General features: G+C 38.0%; 1 protein-coding gene across 3 annotated transcripts; it reads right to left on the bottom strand.

Annotated features, from left to right (window-relative positions):
• Positions 1-15: 15 nt before the first annotated feature.
• Positions 16-27,750, bottom strand: LOC149821827 (bifunctional TH2 protein, mitochondrial-like). 3 transcript variants are annotated; one of them, XM_089979978.1, is made up of 7 exons: positions 27,244-27,750; positions 27,047-27,155; positions 4,344-4,634; positions 3,782-4,196; positions 3,409-3,684; positions 443-1,157; positions 94-302 (listed from the first exon to the last, which is right to left on the bottom strand). In XM_089979978.1, exons 1-6 carry the CDS (start codon positions 27,660-27,662, stop codon positions 748-750), a joined length of 1,920 nt encoding a protein of 639 aa, XP_089836104.1. In that variant the 5' UTR covers positions 27,663-27,750; the 3' UTR covers positions 94-302; positions 443-747. The 3 variants fall into 3 exon arrangements, with proteins under 3 accessions (XP_089836106.1, XP_089836105.1, XP_089836104.1); XM_089979980.1 differs by lacking the exon at positions 443-1,157 and having other exon boundaries at positions 16-325; XM_089979979.1 differs by lacking the exon at positions 443-1,157 and having other exon boundaries at positions 16-302.
• Between the last annotated feature and the right edge of the window lie 219 nt (positions 27,751-27,969).

Raw genomic sequence — 27,969 nt, 5'->3', positions numbered from 1 at the left:
GCTGAACGACAGAAATTTAACTAAGAAAAAAATCAGGAAAACATCCATTGCATTGAACACCAAATTTGATTCAACACAAAGAGCAAGTAAATACGGACATAACCCAATTCACCTTCATGATCGATTTCAAATACTGATCAATTTTGGTGGGTCACAAAATTGGATTGTTTATCTTTTACAATACAAATGATTGTGCTCTTCCACAAGCAGGAAAGACCATACAAGAGAACAAATGCAAAACGTACTACTTGTATTCATACAAGTTCCCCCGCTTAAGGGTTGCACAGGCTGGAACTCCCCACCTGCATAAGTTGAAAATAACAATCTAACACTAATTCAATAAATTTTTCTTTCATTAAAAAAAGTCATAATTCAGAAAGAAATCTTCAGAAACAGCTGTAAAGAGCAATAGATGATGCAAGGAAGAGATAAGAAGAATTACCAAAAAATGCCATGCATTTGTCAGAGGACAAGCAGAAATTCCATAATTGCATGGCAGTCCTGAGAAGGCGTCCAACTATGGAGTGGCACTTGTAAAATCAGCCACTAACTAATGTCTACTTCTATAGCTAGATACGAAAATCAGATCAATATTCCAATCAACAAGGGAACAAGGGGAGAGAGAGAAATGATTGCAAATGATTCATGATCCCAAGATATATATATATATATATATATATATATATATATATATATATATATATATATAGAGAGAGAGAGAGAGAGAGAGAGATGATTGCAAATGATTCATGATCCCAAGATAAAGGCTTGTATCTCAGTCCAGCTAGAGACGGTATAAAGAACCCCTTTTTGCCATTTCCATTTTGAGGAGCCGCCTTCGACAAACTCACGCTGTTTCTTCACCACCCCTGGAAATAAAGGTACAAAGGAAACGCCAAACCTTTTCCCTACCCTCCTAAGGCTAGGGCTAGAACCGATGACAATACCCACATCTGCCTCAAGCAAGCAGAGCAAGTCGCCTACAGAGTCTCCGATGTAAAGAGACAAATGCTTATCATCACTGCAGTTCTTCAAGGTGCCCTTAAAAACATGGAGCTTATCCATAGGTGACTCTACCTTCCTGACTATTTTACCGGTGGAGATGGATTCATCATACGCGAATTCATTTGAATGTATATTCAGAACCTCAAGACCACCTGCATGTCAACGAAGGCAGCAATTTCTAATTACTCTCTTCAAAACTTGTAGATAACAGGGCAACAAAATGGAGAAAGACAAACCAACAAAGGGATGAGAAGAAAGTGTCTGGACAAAGTATGGGCCTAGTCCCCAAATTAATTACATAATTCACCATGTTTTAAACAAATTTTACTGTAGATGCTTAACATTTTTAATGTTGACGAACTTTAGCTCACAAACATGCATAGTTCTTATGATTTAAAACAAAACCTGATAACAATTTGCTTAAAGGAGTGACGAATACAGATTTTCTTATCCTAAATTTTTTTGAATTCCCTATACATTTAATATTATTCCAAAATGTCCATAAGTTGACATTCTGTCCCTTTCCTATTTAATTATCACTTCAACAGTTTTTTTCGGAAAAAAAACATCCAGTAACATTTCAATAGTTTGACTCCACCAACCGAGTTCTTCGGTTGTTAGAACCATGCTGCAATTTATAGTGCACCGAAAGACACTAGTTCATTAAGGGAGATTCACTCTATATATGTGTGTAACCAAGCTGAAATTACTCTAGCATGGTTTCTACTTTCATTTTTAACATCATCAACTCAAAGGGCATGTTTAGAATGGAGAACAATTACTATTCAATTCATAAACTTGTCAGCAGGCTCCAACTTACCCAGCTGCTGCAAACATGAGTCTTTCTTTCTCTGTCTGAAATAGCCTAAAAATACTTCAGAGAAAGTTAAACCCCTAACTCTACCTTCACACCTTTTCCCCGTGAAAACGCATTTTTTTAGGGTTAGGAGAAGTTGAACTCTCTCCTGTTGCAATCATACCTTAAGATTACTCTGCCAAAATTACTGTTGCAACAGGCTCCTACGCACAACAGTAACTTGTACTAAACAAATGACACATTTCCAAAACAAGTAGGAAACGATCAGAAATGGTGATTCCTGCATTGGGAGTTGTGAATATCAAAGTCATAGGGAATTGGGATTCTTGAAACAATTATTGCATCTGCTTACTTTTCAGAAAAAGGGCTTTTGGTCTTTGGGGATGTTGTAATGCTTGTTTAAATGTGTTGGTAGATATTATAGAATATGTAACAAATGTTGCATAAGTACGTTTTTATTATTTCTAATAACTTGACGTATACACCATAAAGTAAGTTTACTGCCATAAATGACATTCTTGTCCATAATAAATAATTATTTGCTTCTAAATTTTGCACGTATACTTGCATGTCATTTTAATACAGTAAATTAAGGATGTCCTAAGATATCATATAGAATATAAAGATTCGCTTAAATCTTTTTTCTTACTTTTCTTCCTTCTACATCACTTAAAAAGTTAAATCACAAAATCCTATTTCATTTCCCAAATAATTTCCCTTAGCACATCCTTTCTGCTTCTTGCTTCCTCAATCCTTTATGATTTAAATTTACTGCCAACTTCTATTTATGATGTCAATTCCCACTCTTACAATGGTCCAAGTACACCACACAAATGTGTTCGTGCAGGTTATGCAGTTGGTCCGGTGCTAGTGTGAACTTGTAATTACAGACCATCATGTGGGGCCACTGGTATGCCTCAGACATGCACAAGGCCACACACTTGACATTAAGCGGTAGTACCACCAAAAACCAGGCAGAGCACGAGCTAATGACGAAAGAAGTCAAAACTATCATCTGAAGACCAAAATCATTTTTTTATGAAATGTAAACAACAAAAGAAATTCCAAAATGCTACCCAGTTTAGCAATGATTGCCAGAGGAACATTCAGAATGTCTGCCACTATGCAAAATCTCCCACAAATAATAACTGATCCTAAAGAGCAAATTGTCATTTAGGTAACAGTAAGCATATTCTAACAAAAGAAGGATAAATCAATGCGCACAAGGCAAGATTCAAAAACAGGTGCATAGTTCAGATTCATGCCAACAAGAACAGGTTAATGTGCGTAAAATATATGCACCCGCACACAAATACATACCATTTGAACCAGATAATAACTATACTGTTCAGAGTTGAAGAGATCACATAAAGCACATCACAATCACAGAGACACATGACAGATGACTAAAAACTAAATAAGACTCATGCATGTGCGCACACACAGGCGTGCAAACCCATGTGCATGCCAACAGATTATACATGTGTATCAAATTGGTTCCCCTGATAGACCAGTCTCTCACAGAAGCTAACATCCTCTTGATCCTTTAATTCTTTTGACAAACAGAAACTATGATAGAAACTTACCTGATTTAAGGGTTGACTTAATAAGGTCTCCACACCAACAATAAGAAAGTATATGAATATCGGAGTTCAACTCATCCTTCTTTTGTACAACCCGCTGGAAAAATTTTGCACAACCATCTTGAAGTTTTAAACACTCGCCTGCTCGTTTGATATCCTCCAAATTCAATCCCTTCAGTACTTCTGACTCGATAACTCTTAAGTTTGCACGTTTCTCAAATTCAGAAAGTTGTTCAAGTGCTTTATACAGGCTTTCATAAGCAAATGGTATAGTTTCTCCTGAAAAGAAAAGTGATCATATGCTTTGGTACAAAAGTGAATACTTCTAAAAAACTACCACAGCTTATGTAATAATCTCAGTAAATGTTTGATATACCTTCTTCAGTACGAACAATGTCTTCTATACATTGTTCGTACTCCTCAGTGTATTGCCTGGACAGAGCATCCCATGATTTCCTTAAGTCCGCAGATGACTTCCAACCATTCAAATTCTCAGACTCATCAGTTTCCACTTTGGGCACAGTTAATATTGCAATTTCTGCTAAAATGGCTGATGAATCAATAATAGTACATGTCAAATCAAAATCAGAAAAGACAATAAACTGCTGCTTTGCTGGGTCATGAATCCTGGACAAAGGCACTAAACTTCTCTGAGACATGGGCTGAGCATCAAAAAATTCTATTTCAAGTCTCATCGCCTGATAATAAAGTCTTTCTATGACTTCAAGCTCCTCGCCTGTAAATGAAACACTGAGTTTGTCGAGCAACTCCTCTGTCAGCTGAGCTGATGCCTGAGAGAGAGGGGGGGGGGGGTTAGCTAGCAATAGGAGGAAAGCTGGATTTTCCATTCCATTCCCATGTTTGAAAGCACAATAATATCATCAACGAGGCTATTTGTTGAAAATAGAAAACTGGAAAATAATTAAAAGTATGCTAACCTCAAAACTTTTAGAGGCATAATTTTCAATCCACTTCTGGTAAGGGTGATCATGGTCATCATGATCCAGAACTTGCTGCAGCTCCACACCCAAAAAGGCATAGAGCCTCATGCAAGGGGTCATAGCAGCTACAGTGTAAGCAGCAATTTTTGACTTCTCAAAAGGCGTTGCAATTTTGCTTGGAACTTTTCCACCTTCAATTTTTCCAGCAGCTGTTGCCAACAAGAACTCAGTGTAGTTGACCATTGCAGAATTAGGAGCACTCTCTTTGACAAGATCAACACCCCAAGCCTGCACGAGGGACCACCTTCAGAGAAATCACATCATAAAAACTCTTTTCTTATATAAGACCCACCCAGACAGATTCTCTGATATAAGCCTCAGCAGGTGCTAGATTAGAATGAACAATAGAAACCATGCATAAAGGAAGAAGTAAATCCCAAAAAGAAATTGAACTTGCCTCATGTGATTTCCCTGTTTTCACCGTAGACTTCCACAAACCATACATTAATCGATCATATTAATAATCTATATTTGAACAAAGAATATTTTTGTTCATTTGGACCAAATACAAAAAGTACCAAGCAAAGATAGTGTCAAGCACGCTGCATAAACTGTTAAGATTACTCTATCATTTTTGTATGTATATAATATATTATATATCATATATATGTATATATATATATATATGTATATATATATATATTTATATACATATATATTTATTGTAAAGTCAACTGAACTCAGCCCAACAGCTAGATTTGTGTTTGGAAATAAGCCCAATGGCTAGAGAGGGCTTTCTCTCTCCTCTCTTTACTCTATCTCTTCCTCTCTTTTCTCTCTATATATATGAGTTGTGTGTGCCTATTGTGGGTGAGACAGTGATGGGTAGTTTTAGGTTATTTTGTGTGTTTTTAGTGTGTTGTAGTGAGGCCCTTATGTATTTATTTCTTTTATGTATTTTTGTTCATTATAAATAAAATCATTTATTCATACAACTTGTATCAAGTTTTGCATATTGTTAGTATTCAAATACATTTCGATTGGCATTTGGACTACGATTTGGAATGTCTTGAATTCCATGTTATTTCGTGGCATGGTATCAAAGCAAGGCATCTTGGTCTTGGCATCTTGTTCGTGTTTGTACATCAAAAGAAAGATTTGAATTGATGTACGGCTTGGACTCAAGACAATCGCATTTTGGTATGTATTTTTCTTTGTCCTCTACTTTAAACTTTTATAGTATATATTTAAAAATGTATTTGAAATATTAAGGCTATTTATTAAAAATAAATATGTTTTCAAATTAATCAAAATTAAAATTTGTGGAAATTATTGTCTTTTGACAAATGTTTTTGCATAAACATGTTTACTTCAAGTATATATTTTGATTATGAATATATATTTTTTGAAAAATATCGTAACGAAAATTATATTTTGTAAGAATATGTGGTTTCTTTAAATCTTAAATACTATGCTTATATGTTTTTTCATGTTGTTTACAAAAAAGCCAATTTTTTTATATGTAATGTGTTTATCGTAATTGGTGACTTTATGCACATGCCAAAGCATGTTCTGTAAATTTTATGTGGTGTTTTATTGAGATGTGCTACTTAAGAAATTTTAAATCCTTGTATGCATGCTCTCATTAGTCATGCAATGGATGGTTTGTATGCTCTTGTGAGTTTGCGCTATCGGTATATCATCTATATATTCATGTGTCGTACACATATGTCTATGCATGTTTTTACGTGTCATTTCAAAATTGTTATTCGGTATTTTGTTGAAAAATTAGACATGTTCTCAAATTAATTGAAATTAATATTTTCTCTTAAAAATGAGATATTGTTTTATTAGTTCTTGCATAAGCGGGATAATTCAAAAATAAATATTTTGGGTATGTTAGTATCTTTATGGTTATTTGTGCATATTCCTATGCATATCTTATGTAATCCTTCATAAGCTTTTGTATAAGATATGTGGCTTTAAAGTCATTAGATTATTGCATATACATGATCTTTTAGCTCTTTGAGAATATTCATGATTAGTTGTACTTGTGTATGCTCTTGGTTTTCTCTATGGTCCTTTCAAAAATCTCTATATATGTTTTGACTCATTTAATGTTAAAAATCAATATTGTCTCGTAGATAGACTTATAATCTAGATTGAACTACCTCTCTATATAGCTTGCCTATATTGGCCATGTTCATCCTTCATTATTATTGATGTAATCTTGTTTTGTGAAAAATTATCAATTGTCATCTTGTTGTGCACATGATTGTACTATATTCATCTACCATTGTTTGATTTGATTTGAAACTTTGTTTTTTCAAATCGGTTCTTATATATGAACCCACTTATTTGGAAATAGATCCGTGAGTATTTATTGCCTTCTTATGGCATTTGGTTGTCCATCACAGAATTTTATATGATGCATCATTTCTTTTTGACCTTTTTGTTGGGGTAAGTTATGTGCACCTTAGTTTGTGTCAGTTTAGATTGTCAACATGTAGTCTATCTCTAACTAACGATTGTTTGATCTTTAGTTCCGTGAGTGTATTGTATCACTCATTTGTTTATTTGGCCATTGTTATTATGTATGCTTATAATTATGATTATTTGTGATGACTATCTTGTTAAAATATGTACTTTATATATATATATATAAAGTACATATTTTAACAAGATAGTCATCACAAATAATCTTATATATATATATATATATATATATATATATATATATATATATGTATATATATATAAAGTACATATTTTAACAAGATAGTCATCACAAATAATCATAATTATAAGCATACAGAATAACAACTATTTTATTTTTTTCAGCCTATGTAATCTTTAATTCTTATTTTTTCCTTTTTTATTTTTTGTTTTTATAAATCAAAAGGGGCTCCAACCATAGAGTCGTTGGAGCCCCCAATGGTCACAAATGTGACCGTTGGGGGCTCCCAACGACTCCATGGGAGCCCCCTTTTGGCTCTTCTTTTGAGGCCCTTTGGCCCTCCTTTTCTCTCACTCCCTCTTGTATAAATAGGGGTGAACCCCATGTATTCCATATTGCTTGAGAGCTCTCTCTCTCTCTTTTTAATAAGACTTTTTATATTTTTGCCTTCTTAAAGGCTTGTGTTTGTATTGTCCCTTAGTGGATTTGTGAGATTATCTCTTTTATTCATTGTTGCAAGTGCTTATAAGCACTCTTTATATTTCCGCAATATCTCATTACATGGTATCAGAGCCACTTGGTTCTTGGAAGAAAAGTGTGGTACGTATATCTCATATTTTGTGTATCTCTTCTCTTCTCACTTCTTGGAATCATCATGGAGGCAAAGATAGACCTATCCTTCAAGCTCAATGGGAAGAACTACATGATGTGAGCATCGGCAATAGAAAACAACCTCAAAGGAAAGAAACTTTGGGGATTTGTCATGGGTACCGTTCCGGAACCTAAACTTAAGCTCACAAAAAACGAAGGAGGTCAAGAAAAGGCACTTGAAGGAGATGCCCGCCTCAAGGCCATTGAAAATCATCAAAAAGAAGTGGAAGATTGGGAAAGCAATCACGCAAAAATCCTTGCGTGGTTTATGAATAATGTCGAACTCAAGATATGTGCTAATATAGCTAAATTTCGTCGTGCCAATGAGGCTAGGTTCTTTATGAAGGGTATGTATACCCAAAAGGATCTTACAAGAGCGTATTTTTTGCAAGAAAAGATTAGAACCACCAAACAAGGTGACTCTAGCATTCAAGACTATTATAGTACCTTAAATCCACTATGGGATGAATTGACTCTTTTAGAGCCAAAATGGGTTGCTATGGAAGATGTTGAATTAAGACAAGCAAATGGAACAAGAACGATTGTTCCAATTTCTTTTCGGACTACGTCCCGAATTTGAGCAAGTGAGATCCTCACTTCTCCATAGATCTATCTTTCCTCCAATTGAGGATGCCATTGCCGAAATCACTCAAGAGGAGACAAGGCTTGGCATGAGTAAACATGTTGATGAAGTGTTTGCCGTATCCAAACCCGACAACAATGTAAAAACCTATAACCCCCCCCCCCACACTTTGGTAAACAAGGAAACAATAATGGAGGAAGAAAAATGATTATTTGTCATCATTGTTATGAGCCGAGTCACATTAAACCCGCTCGCCCAAAGCTCAATGGAACTTTCAAGCCTAAGGTGGCCTCTCGTGAATAATCTACCACCAAAGAAGATGAAGGCAAGAATGGTGATCTCAAAAATACCCTTTGTCAAATATCCATGGCTCTTCAACAAATCCTTAAAGCTACTTCCTCCACATCGGGTGCGGTTATTGCGTCTACATCATCACCCGGTATGTACTCTTGGATCTTAGACTCCGAAGCTTCTTCTCATATTACCCCTCATGAAAATGCATTAGTTGATGTTTGCACAAATTCAAAAGGATCTTATATTACTACGGCTGATGGAACTCTTTTGAAAATTTCTAGTATTGGAACTCTAAACACCAAAAATTCTCAAAATCTTTTTGTCCCAAAAGTTAGAGTTATTCCAAAATTAAATTTAAACCTATTTTTGGTTTCCCAAATTGCCGATCATGGATGTAAAATATCTTTCTCATCTAATGGTTGCTTTGTGCAGGATCTCCGATCCGGGAAGCGGATTGGGCAAGGCCATAGGAAGGGAAACCTCTACTATATGGACCATCTAAACCTTCCTTCAAATTCTTTTTGTTCTTATGTCCAAGAGAAAAGTATTGAAACTTGGCATAAAAGGCTTGGTCATCCAAGCTATTAAAAAATGTATCTTTTTCCATTTGGAAACAAATTTTGTAAGAAAAAAAAACATTAATTGCAAAGATTGTATTTTTGAAAAAATGAAGTCTATTCCTTTCTCAACTAAAATTTTTCTTTCTTCAAGACCCTTTGAATTGGTCCACTCGGATGTTTGAGAACCATCTCCGATTAGGTCTAAAGGGGGTTACTCTTACTATGTCACTTTCATCGATGACTTTACTCGATATGTTTGGATTTATTTCCTTAGTCATAAATCGAAAGTTTTTTCCTTTTTTAAAGAGTTTCATATGAAAATTCAAAACCAATTTCAAAGTAACATATCCACTTTGAGAACTGATTCCGGTGGTGAATACTTATCTAATGAATTTCAAAACTATTTAACCAAAAATAGAATTTGTCATAAAAAATCATGCCCTCAGACTCCACAACAAAACGAACTAGCGGAAAGAAAGCATAGGCACATTATAGAAACCACTAGAACATTGCTTGTTTCTAGAAATATTCCAAAAAAAATTTGGGATGAAGTCGTTTTAACCTCAACATACTTAATCAATAGAATGCCTTCCTCAAAATTAAAGAATGCCTCTCCTTATGAAAAACTTTTTAAATTCTCTCCCGATTTCAATCGCCTCCGCATCTTTGGTTGTAAATGTTTTGTTCTCTTACATAAGAGAGATAAGTTATCTCCAAAGGCAATTAAATGTGTTTTTCTTGGTTACGGGGAAAATAAAAAAGGCTATAGGTATTTTTATTTCAAAAATGACAAACTTTATGTTTCAAAAGATGTAACCTTCTTAGAAGATGAGAATGGCTTTGAAAACATAAAAAAATTACATGAAATTGATTATATGTTTTTACATGATCTTATTGATGACATAAATGATGCTTCTATGAATCATCTTGAAAATATAGAGGACACTTGTGAAGTGTCCAACTGTGATATAACACCACCAAATAGTGGTCCTAATAATGAAAACATTAATGTTTACTCTCGAAGAGATCAAGAAAGGCCCATTAGTGCTTTAGAGAAATTCTCTCAAATTTCTGAATCTTCGGAAGAATCTCTCATTAGGCGCTCTTCAAGAGAATCAATACCACCCAATAGATTTGTATCTTATGAGTCTTTAGCACTCAATTATTGGGCATGTTTAATAACTTTACATTCATATTTTGAACCCGCTCATTATAATCAAGCTAAGACTCTACCACATTGGGTTGAAGCAATGAAAATAGAATTAGATGCGCTACAAAAGGCTAAAACTTGAGACATAGTCAAACTTTTTCCACGTAAAAAACCTATTAGATGTCGCTAGGTCTTTAAAGTTAAAACTAAAAGCGATGGATCCCTTGAAAGATATAAAGTCAGGTTAGTAGCCAAGGGATATTCGCAGAAATATGGAATTGACTATAAGGAAACATTCGCTCATGTAGCACGAATGACTAGTGTCAGGACTCTAATAACTATCGCCTCAACAAAAAATGCCCTATATATCAACTCGATGTGAAAAAAACATTTCTAAATGGGAATTTAAATGAAGAAGTGTATATGGATCCACCACCCGGAATCAATATTGGTCAAGGTCAAACCCTTAAACTTTTAAAAGCCTTATATGGTCTTAAACAAGCCCCCAAGGCTTGGTATGATCGTTTTAGTGATATCATGGTTACATTAAGATTTCATTCTTGTTATACTGACATCGCTCTCTTTGTTAAAAGTGCAGGTACTAGTATTGTTATCTTATTGCTTTATGTTAATGACATGATTATCACTAGAAATGATCAAAATAGTATTTTTAATGTTAAAAACATGTTAAAAAATAATTTTGACATGTCTGATTTAGGCTTCCTCAGATATTTTCTTGGCATTGAAGTCGCATATTCTCCGCGAGGATATATTTTGTCACAGATGAAACTTGTTGCTGATATATGTACTAAGTCTGGCATTTTAGATGATAAAAAGGTAGAAACTCCAGAGGTCATTAATGCCAAATTAAGGTTGGAGGACGGAGTTCTTCTGGAAGATCCCACTCCCTACAGACAACTCATTGGATCTCTCACCTACCTAATCATCACCAGACTAGACATCGCTCATGCGGTTCACTCTACAAGTCAATTCCAACATGATTCTACAACTGTGCATATGAGCGTCGTGCTCCGAATCATTTGATACATCAAAAACACTATAAATAAAGGGTTATTTCTATCCTCATCATCTTCCTTAAATCTTCTTGCTTATACTGATGCAGATTGCGGAGGTAACCCTAATGATAGAATCTCAACTACTGGTTTTGTGTCTTTTTAGGAGATTCCTTAATTGCCTGGAGATGCAAGAAGCAACAGAAAGTCCCATTATCGTCTATTGAAGCTGAATACCGTGTTATGACAACCACAACAATGGAACTAGTTTGGCTTCGCAATCTTCTCAAAGACATGGGGGTTAATATTACTGAAGCCTCAAAGCTATGTTGCGACAACAAGAGTACCATCTATATTGCAAGCAACCATACCTTCCATGAGCGTACCAAACATATCGAGATGGATTACCACTATGTTCGGGATGAATATTTACGAGGCACAATTGCTCTACCATATGTCACTTCAAAATATCAGTTGGCGGACTTCTTTACTAAAGCTCTTCCTACTCCCCACTTCATGTTCCTTCTTGGCAAACTTTCCATCATCTCCCCGTAAAGTTTGAGGAGGGGGGGGTGTTAAAATATGTACTCTTTTTTATATATATATATATATATATATATATATATATATATATCATCAAAACCCAATAGGGGTATTTTTGTCTTTTCACATAGTTGTTTTAGAAAACAACTATTTTATTTTTTTTCAGCCAATGTAACCTTTAATTCTTATTTTTTCCTTTTTTATTTTTTGTTTTTATAAATCAAAAGGGGCTCCAACCATAGAGTAGCTGGAGCCCCCTTTTGGCTCTTCATTTGAGGCCCTTTGGCCCTCCTTTTCTCTCTCTCTCTTGTATAAATAGGGGTGAACCCCATGTATTCCATATTGCTTGAGAGCTCTCTCTCTCTCTTTTTAATAGGAGACTTTTTATATTTTTGCCTTCTTAAAGGCTTGTGTTTGTATTGTCCCTTAGTGGATTTGTGAGATTATCTCTTTTATTCATTGTTGCAAGTGCTTATAAGCACTCTTTATATTTCCGCAATATCTCATTACATATCTATTTTTGAAACCATGGTGTTTTGAAAGATTATTAAAATTGGTATCCTTATTTTTTCTTGGTGACATTAGTTTGTTTTCATTACAACCTATCGTTACCTCGTATGTTTTATCCTAGTATGCTTCTTATTTAAGTGTCATTATATGTAAAAAAGAGATGTTTATTCATACTTTTGTGTGATTTGTTTAGCCCATAAGTGGCATTGTAATTATACTCTTGTTGTAGTAGCTGATACACTTATTTTGAGTGTCATTATATATAAACAAGAGATGTTTTCAATGTAGTGATTTATGTGCACATGTTGATTATTCACACTTTGTGGGCTTGTTTAGCCCATAAGTTGCATTGTGATTATACTCTTGTTTTAGTACCTGATACACTTATTGTGAGTGTCATTATATGTAGACAAGAGATGTTGTTTTAAATGTGGTGAATTATGTGCACTTATTGATTATTCATATTTTTTGTGTGTTTGAATATCTCATAAGTGGCATTATGATTATACTCTTGTTCTAGTGGCTAATACACTTGGTTGAACTATTTGATCATGCATAATTTTTAAGCATATTATATATATTTTCTATGCATGATTACATATTAAAAAAGATTAATAACCCTTGTTTAATAGATATTTGGCATGATCCTGAAGGACACTTTTTATTTTTCAAAAAAGAGAAAAAAATGAATAAAGTGAACCCATTTGAGTGTTTATGAAAATTTAAATTTTTACTAACATTGTTTTTAGAAAATAATTTTTTAAACATAGGTCTTTTGAATTTATTGAAAAATTGGAGGTGTTTTAGAAATTTTCTTAAGACACCCCAAAGCCTAATCAAGCATTATAAATAATAAGGAGAAGAGGGGAGCGTCTTTTCTGTCTAGGAACTCTCTCTCTCTCTCTCTCTCTCTCTCTCTCTCTCTCTCTCTCTCTCTCTCTCTCTCTCCTTTCCTTTTTCGTCGTCTTCTTCCTTTCTTCCCATCTCTCGTCGGAGGGCGACGTGATGCACAATCAATGTGGAAGACCGCTCTATTCTCCCCACTCCGTCGGATGCGACTTCAGGTATGCTTCTTCTTCTTCCCCTTTTTCTTTCCATATTATTGCATATAGTTAATTTCATTCATTGCATTAATTTTTCTTTAGTTTGCTGCATATTATAGGTTAGTTAATTTATTTTCCAGCATAGCATAGTTTTTGTTTTGTTTAAATCAAAAACACAAAAAAATAAATAGGGGGTTGTTCTTCATATTTTTATTCAATCTGGCGATCTGATCTGTCGATCAGATCTATCCAGATCTGATTACTTTGATAGCCCAGGCAACAGCCCACGCTGTTAGCCCAGACCCGACTTGATCGGGCTTTCCAATCGGCTGCAGCAGGCTAGTTTGATCAGTCTGCGCAAAAAAAAAATCTTTCGTCTGATCTGTGATGCCGATCTGCATTGGAATCAGATCTGATCCGACCAACGATCTGCCAGGCCAGATCAGATCGATTCAGGCTGGGCTATTTTCCTCAGGTCTGCCAGCATCGGCAGATCTGATATGCGTATTTTCTGCTCAGACCTCGGTCTGAATAAATCAGCCAACAGCCTACACTGTTAGCCAGCCTGCAGCCGACTAGTGGTCGGTTGACAGGCTATTGCTCGCTGAACATCAGACCTATTCCGCAGCTAGAAACAAAGACCAACATGACATTCTTTTCTTGACCTGATCGGTGGCCAGTAGCAAATCCCTATCAATCTGCAATTTATTTTTTTATCCCTGCTACTAGTACCAACTCGTTATATTCTGAATCTGCTAGCATGCCAACCTGCGGTCAACTCGGCTGGCAGATTAGGCCATTTCATTAATTTTCAGATTAGATCGGCTGCCAGCAGCACAGACCCAACTGAGTACAAATAAAATCAGATCAGATCTGGTTGGTCTCGGTTTGCATGCCAGATTTGCAGGTAACCAACCTGCTGCGTGGATTTGATTTCAAGAGAGGCCTGGTTGATTTTATTTTCTGTTTGCTAACCATTTCTGCAGTTTTTTTTCTTCTTCCTATTTAGGTTAGTGTTTTATAGCATTTTAGTTTAGAATTTAATTTCCTATAATAAGATTCTTGCATGTCTTTCTTTTAGATTTAATTTATGTTTCTTGCAACCTAACATTAGCTAGATTAGGGAATCTAGTTGGTTTGTGTGTCTTGCAGGCGGGTTTACGCTTGTTGATGAAAGCACAAAAGCGAGATTCGTGCCCGTGCAAACGAGGAAGGCTAGATCGCGAGGAAAAGAACTCTGCAGATTTTTGTTTTTCTTTATTTTAAATTTTTTTGGGCCACTAGCCATTTTAATTCATTTGAGGTTGTAATAACTTTTATTTTTGCTCAAACTTTTGTAATAGAGTAGAACGATTTACTTGCATTTAATTTAAGGCAATAAAGTTTGTTAATGTGTGGAGTACGAAAGCTTTAAACATGTTTCATGTATTCGACTCGGACTTCACCACTAGTGTGAACCGATAATTTAAAATTTGATGCACGGTTTACACAAACGATTTTTACTGAAAAAATCTCTTTTAAAATACTTCTAAGAAAAGTTGCATTACTACAACAACAACAACTACGCCTTCATCCCAAAACAATTGGGGTCGGCAATATGAACCAAAAAAGAAAATCATTCTGGGTCTTCCACATGAATCCTTCTCCTCCAATCATTTTTATCCAATGCCATGTCCTCGGTGAGGTTCAAAGCAATCATATCATTTCCTATCATCTCCATCCAAGTCTTCTTAGGCCTACCCCAACCTCTTTTAACTAATATATTTTCCCATTTCTCCATCCTTCTAACTAGAGCATCATTAGGCCTAAGCCAAATATGTCCAAATCTCTTCATATTGTTGACATTTGCAAATATCATTCATTGTGTTACGTGAGATTTTTAAATCTTTCCATAAAAATTCCTAAATTTTTGCTACCCATTTGTCATTGTATGGAAAATGGTTATTGAAATATTTTCATGCATTTTGCATTAAATATGCTTTAATTGCATGAGTAAGGATACTTTAAATTTGTTTCATAATTGGCTACCTTGCGTGTTTTGTGTGTGTGTGTGTATATATATATATATATATATATATATATATATATATTAATATTAATATTAATATTCACAAACTAGCATTTTTTTATATTTGTGGGTTTTTAAATCTCTTCATATTTTCCGTAAGGTATTGTCTTTTGAAAGTTTTTCATTGTTATCTCTTAAAATTAGTCTATACGTGACTTTTTCATTGATTCTAAACTATTGCATGATTCGTTTATATATGCATTAGTTGTATGATTAATATTGCTTTTAAAATGTAATAGTTAATTGATACATGATTATTTGTATTTTCTTAAATCCTTATTGAATGACTTGAATCATTTCTTATATCTTACGTTGTGTAAAAATGATTTGTTCTTGAAAGAAAATATAACTATGAGTAATTTATTCTCCTTTATGAGATTTTGGGATTTAAACTCTTTTGTGAGTTATTTCTTCATTGTATTGATGTTGGTTGAAAATCCATGCCTTTTATGTATTAATATGCTTTTCGTGATAGATATATATGAATACTAACTTTGAATAATGCATGCCTTCATGAATTTCTAAAGTAATTAATGATTTAGTTTATCTTTGACATATTTTATGCATGCATTTCTCTTTTTGATAATATGAATTATGTTCTTTTATGAATTAAGCACTATGATATATTAAAATTATCTATTGAAGTGAGTCTCTCAGTGACTATTCTTATTCTGTTTGAAAAATTAATGATTTTTCAAAATTAATTTTTTTAATAATTTTGACAATTGTGAAATTGTCTTATTAAATATTTTCTATATATTGTATTTTTGGTGTGTTTGGCCATCCTCTCTCCATAATATACAACTGATATAGTTTATTTTTAAAATATTATATGTTTTATGATATATATGTGTAGAGTTGGGATGTTTTGTTAGCTCTATTTAAAGGTTCTCAAATATTGATAATGATCCTAAAGACCCTTTGTATAATAGAGCATATAATTAAAGATCAAGAGCTTCCTTTAAGGAAGCAACTAATGGAAGAACTTGATGAAGTCAATGAAGACATTTTATGTAATAAGTTCTTTCTTTGTAATTGCAAACTCACGGTGAGTTTCTGTAAGTTTGAGGGGGGTGTTAAGATTGCTCTATCCTTTTTGTATGTATATTATATATTATATTATATATTTATATACATATATATTCTAACTAGTTGTTGAAAACTCAGCCCAACAGCAAGATTTGTGTTAGGAACTAAGCCCAATAACTAGATTTCTAATCCAATGGGTAGAGGACTTTCTCTTTCCTCTCTTTACTCTATCTCTTTCTCTCTATATATGGGGTGTGTGTGCCTATTGTGGGTGAGAGAGTGAAGGGTAGTTTTAGGTTCTTTTGTATGTTTTTTTAGTGTAGTGTAGTGAGGCCCTTATGTATTTATTTCTTTTTATGTATTTTTGTTTATTATGAATGAAATCATTTATTCGTACAACTTGTATCAACTTTTGCATATTGTTAGCATTCAAATACATTTTGATTGGCATTTGGATTACAATTTAGAATGTCATGGGTTCCGTGCTATTTCGTGACATAAACAACCGTATTGTTACCATTGGGTTCTCTATCCTTTGACAATTTTACATGTCGATCATTACAAGTATACTAGCAACCAAGATGTAGATAATCTGAGAAAAACTTGACAATTAGCTTGGTGGTTGAGCGATCAAATCAGACAAATAAAGCAATAAAACACACGCACGCACACACCATGTGACCTGGACATTTCCAACACTTTTCTTTGCAAATCCAACCATGTAGTTGTATTTGGCATGGTGAATTTGCTAGGAATTAACCGCAGGATCATGTATTTTCGACAAAAAAATATGATTTTTGAATGCTTAAATATTTATGAATATTATGAGTCATTGATTTTAAAGCCTTAAAAAAATTGTTTATGCATCATAATGGGATGATTCAAGAGCTGGTCCTTATAAAATCAAGCATGTAGATCACATCAGTAGAGTTAGATTTAAGAGAAAAGAACAAAAATCATTTTGCTAAATTAGTAGGGTCGATCCACTGGATATATATATATATATATATATATATATATATATATATATATATATATATATATATATATATATATATCAAGAGAGAAAGAGAGAGAGTAAAGCAGCACTTAAGTGAATTAGTAGGGTCAATCCACTGGATACAATGTAGTTTTGCTAAATTAAGAAAAGTTCTAGCATTATGACTTTGCCAAAGCCTGCTAATTGACAATCTCTGTCACATGGATACGGCTGCAGATATGGGTATACAACCATTTTTATGAAGTTTTCATTATGACTAGTATATAAGGGGATAACAGAACGGGAGCCAAAATGGAGTATCCGTGAACATAGCTGACAATGGGCTTTCTTCACCAAGCCTGTGTGTGTGAGTCCCCTTTTCCAAGAATCAAGTCAAAATTTGGCAAGAGCAAATAAAACTAACAGGAGGCAGCTAAGTGACTGAAAAAGTTGTCATACTCAGAACCTGTACAATACTACGTAGGGTAGCCTAGATGAAAATTGTTTAACTAAAGGTGAAGGACTTATCTGCAAGTATCATTTAAAATGTATCATTGATCGCCACATTCAAGTAGGTTTCTTTTCTCTTCTAAACCACCAGCCATTTACCTCCTTGTTTGTTTTTTTCTTTGACGGGCATGCGGGAGGGGGGGATAAGCCCCATAGGATATGAACCTACCCCTTAGTTATGATAGTGAGACCTCACCATTCACCTATCTCATTCAATCCTAAGAGGAGGCCTTCTTTGTTGACACCTAAGAATTGCACAACACATCTTTCCTACCAAATCATCACGTAGGGCCTTACTCTTCTGCTTTTGGGATCTTGGTAGAGAAAGGAGGAGAAAAAAGACAAGGCCTACATCAGTATCCAGGAGACCAAGCACCCGCTACAAAAACAAATGGAGGCAAAAGGAAAAAACAATCCCACTTAGGTCAAAAACAAATTAAAAATCTGCCAGCACCAACACATAAAAAACTACCAAACTCAATCTCACATCACACAATACTACTTGTCATATTATTGCTACCCCTTAAATATGATAGACCCTCTATGTTATAATATGTAGTTTGCTAAAATGAAAGAAAATTTTAAAATTTGTTTAGAAAGCTTTTCCGATAACGGTTGGGTTACATCAAGGATCTGCTTTAAGCCCTTTCCTATTTGCGATAGTGATGGATGAGCTTACGAGATCAATTCAAGAAAATGTACCGTGGTGTATGTTGTTTGCTGATGATATTGTTTTGATTGATGAGTCTAGAGCTGGGGTTAATGCTAAGTTAGAATTATGGAGACAGACATTGGAAGCTAGAGGTTTTAAGTTGAGTAAGAGTAAGACTGAATATATGGAATGTCGGTTTAGTAAGCAACGAAGTCGGGATGGGAGTGTAGTGAAGCTTGGTGAGCAAGATATACCGGTGAATGATTATTTCAAATATTTGGGATCCATCATTCAAAAGTATGGAGAAATTGATGGAGATGTAAATCATAGGATAAAGGTTGGGTGGATGAAATGGAAAAGTGCTACTGGAGTGCTGTGCGATCGTAGAATGTCATTGCGGTTGAAGGGAAAGTTTTATAGGACGACTATTAGACCCGCTTTACTATATGGTACGGAATGTTGGGCTGCCAAGAGACATCATATTCAAAAAATGAGTGTAGCTGAGATGCGGATGCTTAGATGGATGTGTGGAAATACAATAAAAGATAAGATTCGGAACGAAGAGATACGTAAGAAGGTAGGTGTTGCACCCATTGAAAATAAGATGCGAGAGAATCGTTTACGGTGGTTTGGACATGTTCGGCGAAGGCCTAATGATGCTCCAGTTAGAAGGTTGGAGAAATGGGAAAATATATTAGTTAAAAGAGGTCGGGGTAGGCCTAGGAAGACTTGGATGGAGATGATAGGAAAGGATATGAATGCTTTGAACCTCACCGAGGACATGGCGTTGGATAGAAATGATTGGAGGAAAAGGATTCATGTGGAAGACCCAAAATGAATTTCTTTTTTGGTTCATATCGCTGACCCCAATTGTTTTGGGATGAAGGCGTAGTTGTTGTTGTTGTTTGTTGTTGTTGTTTAGAAAGCTTTGTCCTTCAGTCAACACTCCCCAACCCCACCTTGATGCAAAGCAGGATGGACCCAGATCCACACAGCAGGACCCAGGCTTTGGACCGGATTTGCACCAGGGGATTGATGATCGGATCCAGGTGGTGGATCCAATCCAGACCGTTGTACCGAGGCGCGAAGAAGAGGTCCCATCGTACCTAATCCAGGCGAGAACAGAGGGCCAAAGCGGAGGCGCCCCAGATCCAACAACAGGCAGAGTTCGTCTCGGGTCCAGATCCGGACCCGAGACCCGGATCCAGCCAAAGCCCTTTAAATAACCCAACCTAGGGTTGTGTGCGGAGCCTATTTTTTTGGGAAAATCAAAAGCTCTGTTATCTTTTTTTTAGCCGCACGCCTTTTTTTTTATTGTTCCTTTTATTCTTCTGTTTTGGTTTTCTTCTGTTGGTTCACTGCAGCCGTGGGTTTTCTTTCACATTGTTTTGCGTTTATTTCTTTACATTCAGCCACTATTTGTCAGCCTGTTTATCTTTTGAATATTGTAATGCTTTCTCAGTCCTTTTGAATAAAAAGACGTTGATCAGATCCATTGATCTGATCCTTTACCGTGCACTCCTTTGATTATCTTGTTGTCGCACAACTGATCGGGCACCAAAAAGATCCACGACAGCGTCAGGCCTGTGCGTGGGTGATTTGTTTTTGTTGCTGCACTGAGAAACAACAACGTGGACACCTGTTATTGTGATAGCGACGCACCCTCCCTGCATCAAAGTGGTATCAGAGCCCAGGCGTCCTCCTTTGGCAGTGGGATGGCTCAAGAAACGAGGCATGATCCTAGCGGTGGAAAAGAGCGGGAGGAAACCGTTGTTGACGATCCGATGTTGCGGGTGCTTGACACAGTAACCCAGATTCAAGAAAATATGCAGCGCATCAGCAAAGAGGTCGCGGGTTTGTCGAGACGCGTGGACGGGATCGACGAACGGCTCAGAGCCGTTGAGTCATCCGGAGGTACACGCATGGCTTCGATGTTGAAAACAGGAGCAGATCTGGTGGACGACGCAGCAGATCAGGTGACTGCAACGATGGCAGGAACAGGCCAGCGGACCCACTTTCTGCCTGACTGCATCATTGGCGTGCACCCCCTTTCCACCCGGATCCGGTAACAATGGGCACGCGTCAGGCCTGTACGGGACCCCTGGCTGGAACTCCGCAGCACACGGGTGTGCCCCAGCCCAGGCCGCGACTCCCTGTGGGTGTGTCGCATGCCGGGCCTGGTCTGCAGGACCCCAACGACACGTTGGGCCCTGCTGCAGGCCCGGGTGCATCAACCCGTCCCGGGAAGGAGTGGTCCTTTCCCCTGATCCCGCGTGTGGAGGCCCTATGGCAGCAAACCTGCGGGCGGGAGCAAGGGGACCCATGTGGATGGATCTGGATCCGGACCCGAGAGGGTCCAGACCCGAGTTCTTGAAAATGGGGCTCGGGCCCGGGTCTCGAGGACCATCCTTTGGGTCCTCAGGAGCGAGTCTGAGCTCCGAAAACCCCTACCCAATTGGGTTTGGTTTGCGGGTTGCCCCGAATCAAACCCAACCCATTATGTTTGAACCCCAATATGGGTCCAATGCCGACCAAAACCCATATCGGACCCGGACGAAGCTCCAGTTTGAATTTGAGCCGGGTCACAGCCAGGCCCATAATCATATAGATCGTGGATCGAGTTCAAACCAAGCCTGTTATCCCCACAACTTGATCCCTGATCCAACCTACCCAAATCTGAGCCCGACGAATAACTTAAGACTGGACCCGATTTATATCCAATCGGGCGAATCCACCCAATATTATACCAACCAGACCCAATTCCCGAACCAGAACCAACCCATTAACCCATTCCAGATCCAAAACCCAATACATACCCGACCCATAACCCAAACCCGTACTATCCAATTCCTACCCACCTAGAGCCTGAGACCCGACCAGCCCTTCCACCTATCGCGGGACCACCTGTCATACCGGTGCCACAACGCAGGCCGCAGATGGCGCCCCCTCACGGGCGAGCTAGACAGAGACAGATTCCTGTGCAGATTCAGCGGGGACCGACGCGACCAAAGCGCCGACCACAGGTCATCGAAGTTCGTCAACATCAATTACCAGGAGAGCAGTATCGTGGTGAAAGAGATGAGATCGTGATGAATGATGATGCCTTCTGGAATGAATACCCCGCAGGCATGGTGGAGGCCCGTCAACAGAGAGCACCAGAGCGCCCCTCCACGTACGGGGTGAAGCTGGAGCTTCCAGAGTTCGCAGGTCGGTTCGATGCAGAGCAGTTCTTCGACTGGTCTTATGTCGTCAAGTTCTTCTTCGACTACCACGATGTCGTTGAGCACCGTCGTGTCTCCCTAGCCTCTACTCGGTTGATAGGCCTAGCGCAGACATGGTGGGTTGAGCTGTAGAGGTCGAGGGAGCAGCAGAGACCAGAGCGCGTACTGACTTGGGAGGAGATGCAGCGGTTAATGCAGTCTAAATTCGTGCTGTCAGATCACGCTGAGAGGGCCTACAAGGAGTACATGACCCTGCGTCAAGGAACCAGCACTGTGGCGGAGTACACTGCTGAGTTCCATCGTCTTTCCCTATGAGTGCAGATCGAGGAGACCGCTCGCCAGCAGGTCACGAGGTATATTTCTGGTCTCTGTCTTGCCATTTCTGACGACTTCAGTTGTATCACAGTCGAGTCATTAGATCAGGCAAGCAGTTATGCCATGAATGTGGAGGAGAAATTGAAAAGGATGCAGGAACATAGGACATCCCGTAGTGATCAGTCCAGTCAACCCAAGTCGAGTTTCCCAACCAGGGGAGCGAGCTCCCCGGGGAAAGAAGACTCAAAGTCCACCCCTAGAGTCAACCCTAGCAAGCTTGATCAGTCTGAACCCGCGTACCACACCAGATCCAAAGGTAAGCTCAGTGAGTCTACCATTCGTTGTTTTAGGTGCCAAGAGTTAGTTCATGTTGCGTCCAAGTGCCCCACTATGAGCAAAAATACACATCTCGCAGAGGGCATTGTTGAGTCAGTGTCCGATAGTGAGAGCGAGGGTGAGTCACTTGTTGAGGGGGATGACAAGATGAAAGTCGTAGAGTTCGGCGGCAACATCAAAAATTTGTTAACCATCCGTCATGTTTTGACCACATCCCGAGAGTCGGCCCCGACAAAATGGTTGTGGAATAATATTTTTAGAACCCGGTGCAACTGTGAGGGGCACGCGTGTGATGTTATCATTGATACCGGGGCGTGCGAGAATATGGTATCTGAAAGTGTCGTGTCCACCTTGAACCTAAGAACGGAAAAATTGTCTCAACCTTATAAGATGGCATGGTTCAAGAAAGGGAACGAGGTACCTATCACCCTGCGTTGTCTAGTTCGGTTCTCCATGGGGGGAGCATTACCACGATGAAGTGTGGTGCGATGTGGCCCCTATGAGTGTGTGTCACATCTTTTTGGACGTCCCTGGCAGTTTGACTGTAAGACCATCCATGATGGTCGTAGGAACACATACACATTTATCCTTAAGGGTCATAAGATAGTTCTTCTTCCCACCAAGGAGACCGGGTTTCCCCGGCTCGCGAGCCTATTTTACCAGTCTTACCTCCTTGAACTGCCCGAAAGTTGGCACCTGTCACCTAGATTTAATGTGTCTGATCTAAATGCTTACTGTGGAGACAACAAGTCGCCAGAGTCGACTTGTTTCCAACCAGGGGAGAATGATGCAGAGCAGGATGGACCCAGATCCATACAGCAGGACCCAGGCTTTGGACCGGATTTGCACCAGGGGATTGATGATCGAATCCAGGTGATGGATCTGATCCAGACCGATGTACCGAAGTGCGAAGAAGAGGTCCCATCGTACCTAATCTAGGCAAGAACAGAGGGCCCAAGCCAGGGCGCCCCAGATCCAACAACAGGCAGAGTTCATCTCGGGTCCGGGTCCGGACCCGAGACCCGGATCCAGCCAAAGCCCTTTAAATAACCCAACCTAGGGTTGCGTGCGGAGCCTATTTTTTTGGAAAAATCAAAAGCTCTGTTATCTTTTTTTCAGCCGCACGCCTTTTTTTACTGTTCCTTTTATTCTTCTGTTTTGGTTTTCTTCTGTTGGTTCACTGCAGTCGTGGGTTTTCTTTCACATTGTTTTGCATTTATTTCTTTACATTCAGCCACTATTTGTCAGCCTGTTTATCTTTTGAATATTGTAATGCTTTATCAGTCCTTTTGAATAAAAAGACGTTGATCAGATCCATTGATCTGATCCTTTACCGTGCACTCCTTTGATTATCTTGCTGTTGCACAACTGATCGGGCACCAGAAAGATCCACGACAGTGTCAGGCCTGTGCGCGGGTGATTTGTTTCTGTTGCTGCACTGAGAAACAACAGCGTGGACACCTGTTATCGTGATAGCGACGCACCTTCCTTGCATCACACCTCCAGCCCCCATACAATAAAATAAAGAAGGATGCTACAGAGTACTTTTTACAGTATGAATCTGTATTACAGACAGATCAATATGACATGGACTTTTCTCCCTGAACAAAATAAGTCCTTTAAGGTCATACTAACCTTACAGTGAACCAAGAAACATACCAAAAAATAAAAAACACTTATATAATGAACATGTCAAACCAACCATACAAGACAGAGAGGAAGAAAAGAAATGAATTCACTGAAGAAGACCCATCATTACATTATCATCATCATGATGATCATAAAAGCGGCCAATAAGAGATAATAAGAAAGTCTTCACATAGGTTCAGGAGAAAAATAGTGACCTCAAGTTTACCAGCTACACCAACCACAAATCATACATACAAGCAAACTGGACAAAGTTTTTTTTTTATTTTTTAACAAGAGTTAAACACATTAGAAACCCAATTGATTCAGCCAAAAAAAAGAAAGAAAGAAACATAGGAGATTTTGCCACATACCTCTATTTCCACAAAAATCATTTTCACTCAAAAGTTCTTTACCAGTATGTAAGTAAATAATTTCACCTTTTTAGACAAATCACATTAAGGATCCTGCAACCAATCACATTATTACCAAACAACTTCTATTTCTTTTCACAACAAAGAAATTGGTTAGGGTAAAAGAAAGAGAAAAAAAAAAGATCCTTAAGGCTGAAGCTAGGTTCACTCTCTAGCCCCAACCAAGTTTACATGAAAACTGGATTGAAGAGAGGGCATTCAAGAAGGATTGCACAAGCAAAGTATTTGATGGTCAGAAGATAACTTAGTCTTTGACTCTTTGTATGTTATCCCAGCACCCTTTTATGTCAAGAATAGCTTTGGAAGCAAAAGTTGTAGCTCATGCTATGGCCAACACAACACCCCATACAACTACTCTAGTATGAGATGTGTTTGTTTCATGGATCCAATAATCAGACCATTTCATTTTAAAATGCCTGCAAAGATCGAAATTCCCAGTATCATAATTGATCCAGACCAAGAATGTAAAGTGTGTAGGGTGACTGGCACATATATGCTTGTTATCTTGATACTGCAATAATGAGGTAGATAAACTACAATGTAGGATCAGAACAAATAAAGAACAATGATCAACCAAAGAAATATCAAACACTTACAAAAACAGGTTAGTCATATCTGTGACAATAAAAAGGTATAGTGAAGTACAAAACATACAAATCACATTATAGCCAATGTGATGTATCTAGAACCTAAATAAAATATTTTACACTTGAATCCAGTAAATGTTCTCTTTCTACTCTCTTAACTCTCAAGTCAAGGTAATATGTGGATGTTTCATCTTCCTTGGACTCCATCCGAAGTTGTTACCAAGACATTAATTTTCCTAACCAACAAACAATGTCATTCCCTCTATGAAAATACGAAAAAGACTTACCTTTGATAAGAGGAAGCTACAAACTAGGTTGAGAAATGCTTGTGTTTGATAAAATAGTTTACGCCACCCTTTTCTGATGCCAAAATTGCCTTTAAATTGATCGACGAGAAACAAGGAAAGTATTCCCAAAATCCTTGAAACTTTCACTATTGGAGACATTAAAATTCTTCATAAAACTTGTAAAGAAAGACTTTGGTCAGGGTTTTAAAAGTGACCCCAATAGACCAAAAAGAGACGGAAAAAATGGCCAGAATATCTAAAAAAAGGAAAATTGTAATCTTTTCACCTAGTGGGTGCATAGCACATTTATATCAGGGTGTATTATAATGTACCATACTGTATCATACACGGCATCAGTTACATATGTCATATGCCCCTGAACCTAGTTTCAAGAACGTACTGCAGAACTTTTGAGCCTATCATAACGTACTGTGTGATATATCATGACTTATACACCACTTGTATAGACATTGGAGGACTGGACAAACATATAAACGTGGCATGCAGCAACTTGATACTGGGTAGTCAGATAGTCTTTCTATCCACATTTCATTCCCCCAACCACCCCCTTCCTCACCAAAACAAAAAAGAAAAGGAAAAAAAAATGTCCATTCTTCCACATGCATCGTACAGAGAGAGAGAGAGAGAGAGATGCCAATATACTCCAACTAAAAACAACAAGTTCAGTTACTCAACAAAGAATGATATTCACATCCATTCAAGCATTAGCAAAATGATGAAGACCATCAATGTAGAATCTAGCAAGCTTCTTCAAAATGAAGTTCAATACCATTTCTTTTCTGAAAATCAAAAAGGAGAAACCAAAGCATCTAGTGTGACAAAGTATCTTTCAGCTTTTGGGGCAGTTATGCATATGTAACAAGATGCACTGTAAGAATGGTAAACGGTAAAGCTTAGATTCATTCTGCATTTTATCCCTACTATAGTAAAAAAAAAAGATCAAACTACCCGATTAAAAAACTGCCCTCATCTGAAAAGACCAAAAACAACGTCCAGAGAAACAACAATTTCATGTTCACCAATATGCCAAGATTTTCACAACCATTTATGCAAGAGTAAAAATTCTCGATAAAGTTGTAAGTCACGTTTGATTGCAGATAAAGGCATTCTCTATCCAAAAAATGTCAAAAACACAAGAAATTCACACGGTTGCATACGGAATTAAATTTGTCCAGTTTACAAGAATGAAGAAATCATGCAAATATAGGTATGATTTTAGCATAAAAAGTTCTTAAGAAAGCCTGGCTCCAACTGTTTTTGTGATCCATCTGTCACATACATTCGAATGCATTTATCTGAATTCAGACAAAACCGTCTTATTCTGAAATAGAATATCAAATATTTCATATCTCCTTCTATTTCAGATTTCAATAACTAAAAGCCGAAACATGGCTGCAATAACTAGCGAATTGAGGCCATAACCGTTACCGATTTACGCCGTACGAGAAAGCAATCGATAACAAAAGTTCAGATAACTCGAATCCATAGTCAATCACTCCACTGAGAAATTCTCCAATACCCAACACACGATCACCAACGATATAACGAAGCAACACGAAAACAAACAAACCTTACGAAAACCCCATCAATCACACCGAATCAAGGACTCACCTCCGCAAAGGAATTGTGCACCTTGAGCTCCTCCACAACCGCATCCCTCAATTCGCAGATCGACGCCTTCGCATCGTCATCATCCGCGCATTCTTCAGCCATCTCATACCTGAAAATCCCACCCAAAATCGTGAAAAACAAACCGATCAACCACAAATCGACGCCAGAACCAAGCCAGAATCCCATGAAAAACTCACGCGCGAACGAACGCCCGTAGGAAATGCACGTCCTGGGCGATGTAGTGCCGGAACGCCTCCAGCTCGAGCGTCCCCGACGCCAACCCCACCAGAAACGGGCTGTACATCGCGAAGAGCGACTCCCCCCGGAACTTCGTCCAGAACCGCTTCGCCGGGGCGCCTTCCTCGCCCATCGCCGTCGCCACGGGAACCACGCTGCGGGCGATCGTTCCCTCACCGGCAACAGACCGGAAACTCCCCCAGCCGAGGGCCCGCTGAGGCCTCGCCGTCGACTGTCTCCGTCGAAATCCTAGGGTTTTGAGGAGAGAGAGCGACGACGATCGGAGAAGGAACGGAGCGTGGGGGAAAGAGGAGGGAGGGAGGGAGAGGGAATTTAAAGGGCGAAGCAAATCGAGAAATTTATAGCAGAGAGACTGCATTTGAGAAATTAAAAAAACATTAATTCCAGGAGAAGAAAAATAGAAAAAAGAAGGGGAAACACTTCTCGTTTTGCCTTCCAGGGGCTGGGCCGGCCGCCCTTTTTTCGATTTCACGGCCTTCCCGTGAGTGTGGGCCGCACCTAACAGAGACTCAGAGAGAGAGAGAGGCAGTTGGAGCTCATGGGCAACCTGGTGGTTAAGTGTATCTGTTTGCACTTTTTGAACTTTTGGAGAGAAATGACCATATTATCCTTGGATATCTTGGCCCTTATTGACTATTCTGCTCTTGGTCTTTTTCATGATTGCC

The sequence above is a fragment of the Nuphar pumila genome, chromosome 11 (assembly GCF_984573655.1).
Source record: "Nuphar pumila chromosome 11, dmNupPumi1.hap1.1, whole genome shotgun sequence".
Classification (NCBI taxonomy): domain Eukaryota; kingdom Viridiplantae; phylum Streptophyta; class Magnoliopsida; order Nymphaeales; family Nymphaeaceae; genus Nuphar; species Nuphar pumila.
This window is presented reverse-complemented; position numbering and strand designations above follow the sequence as displayed.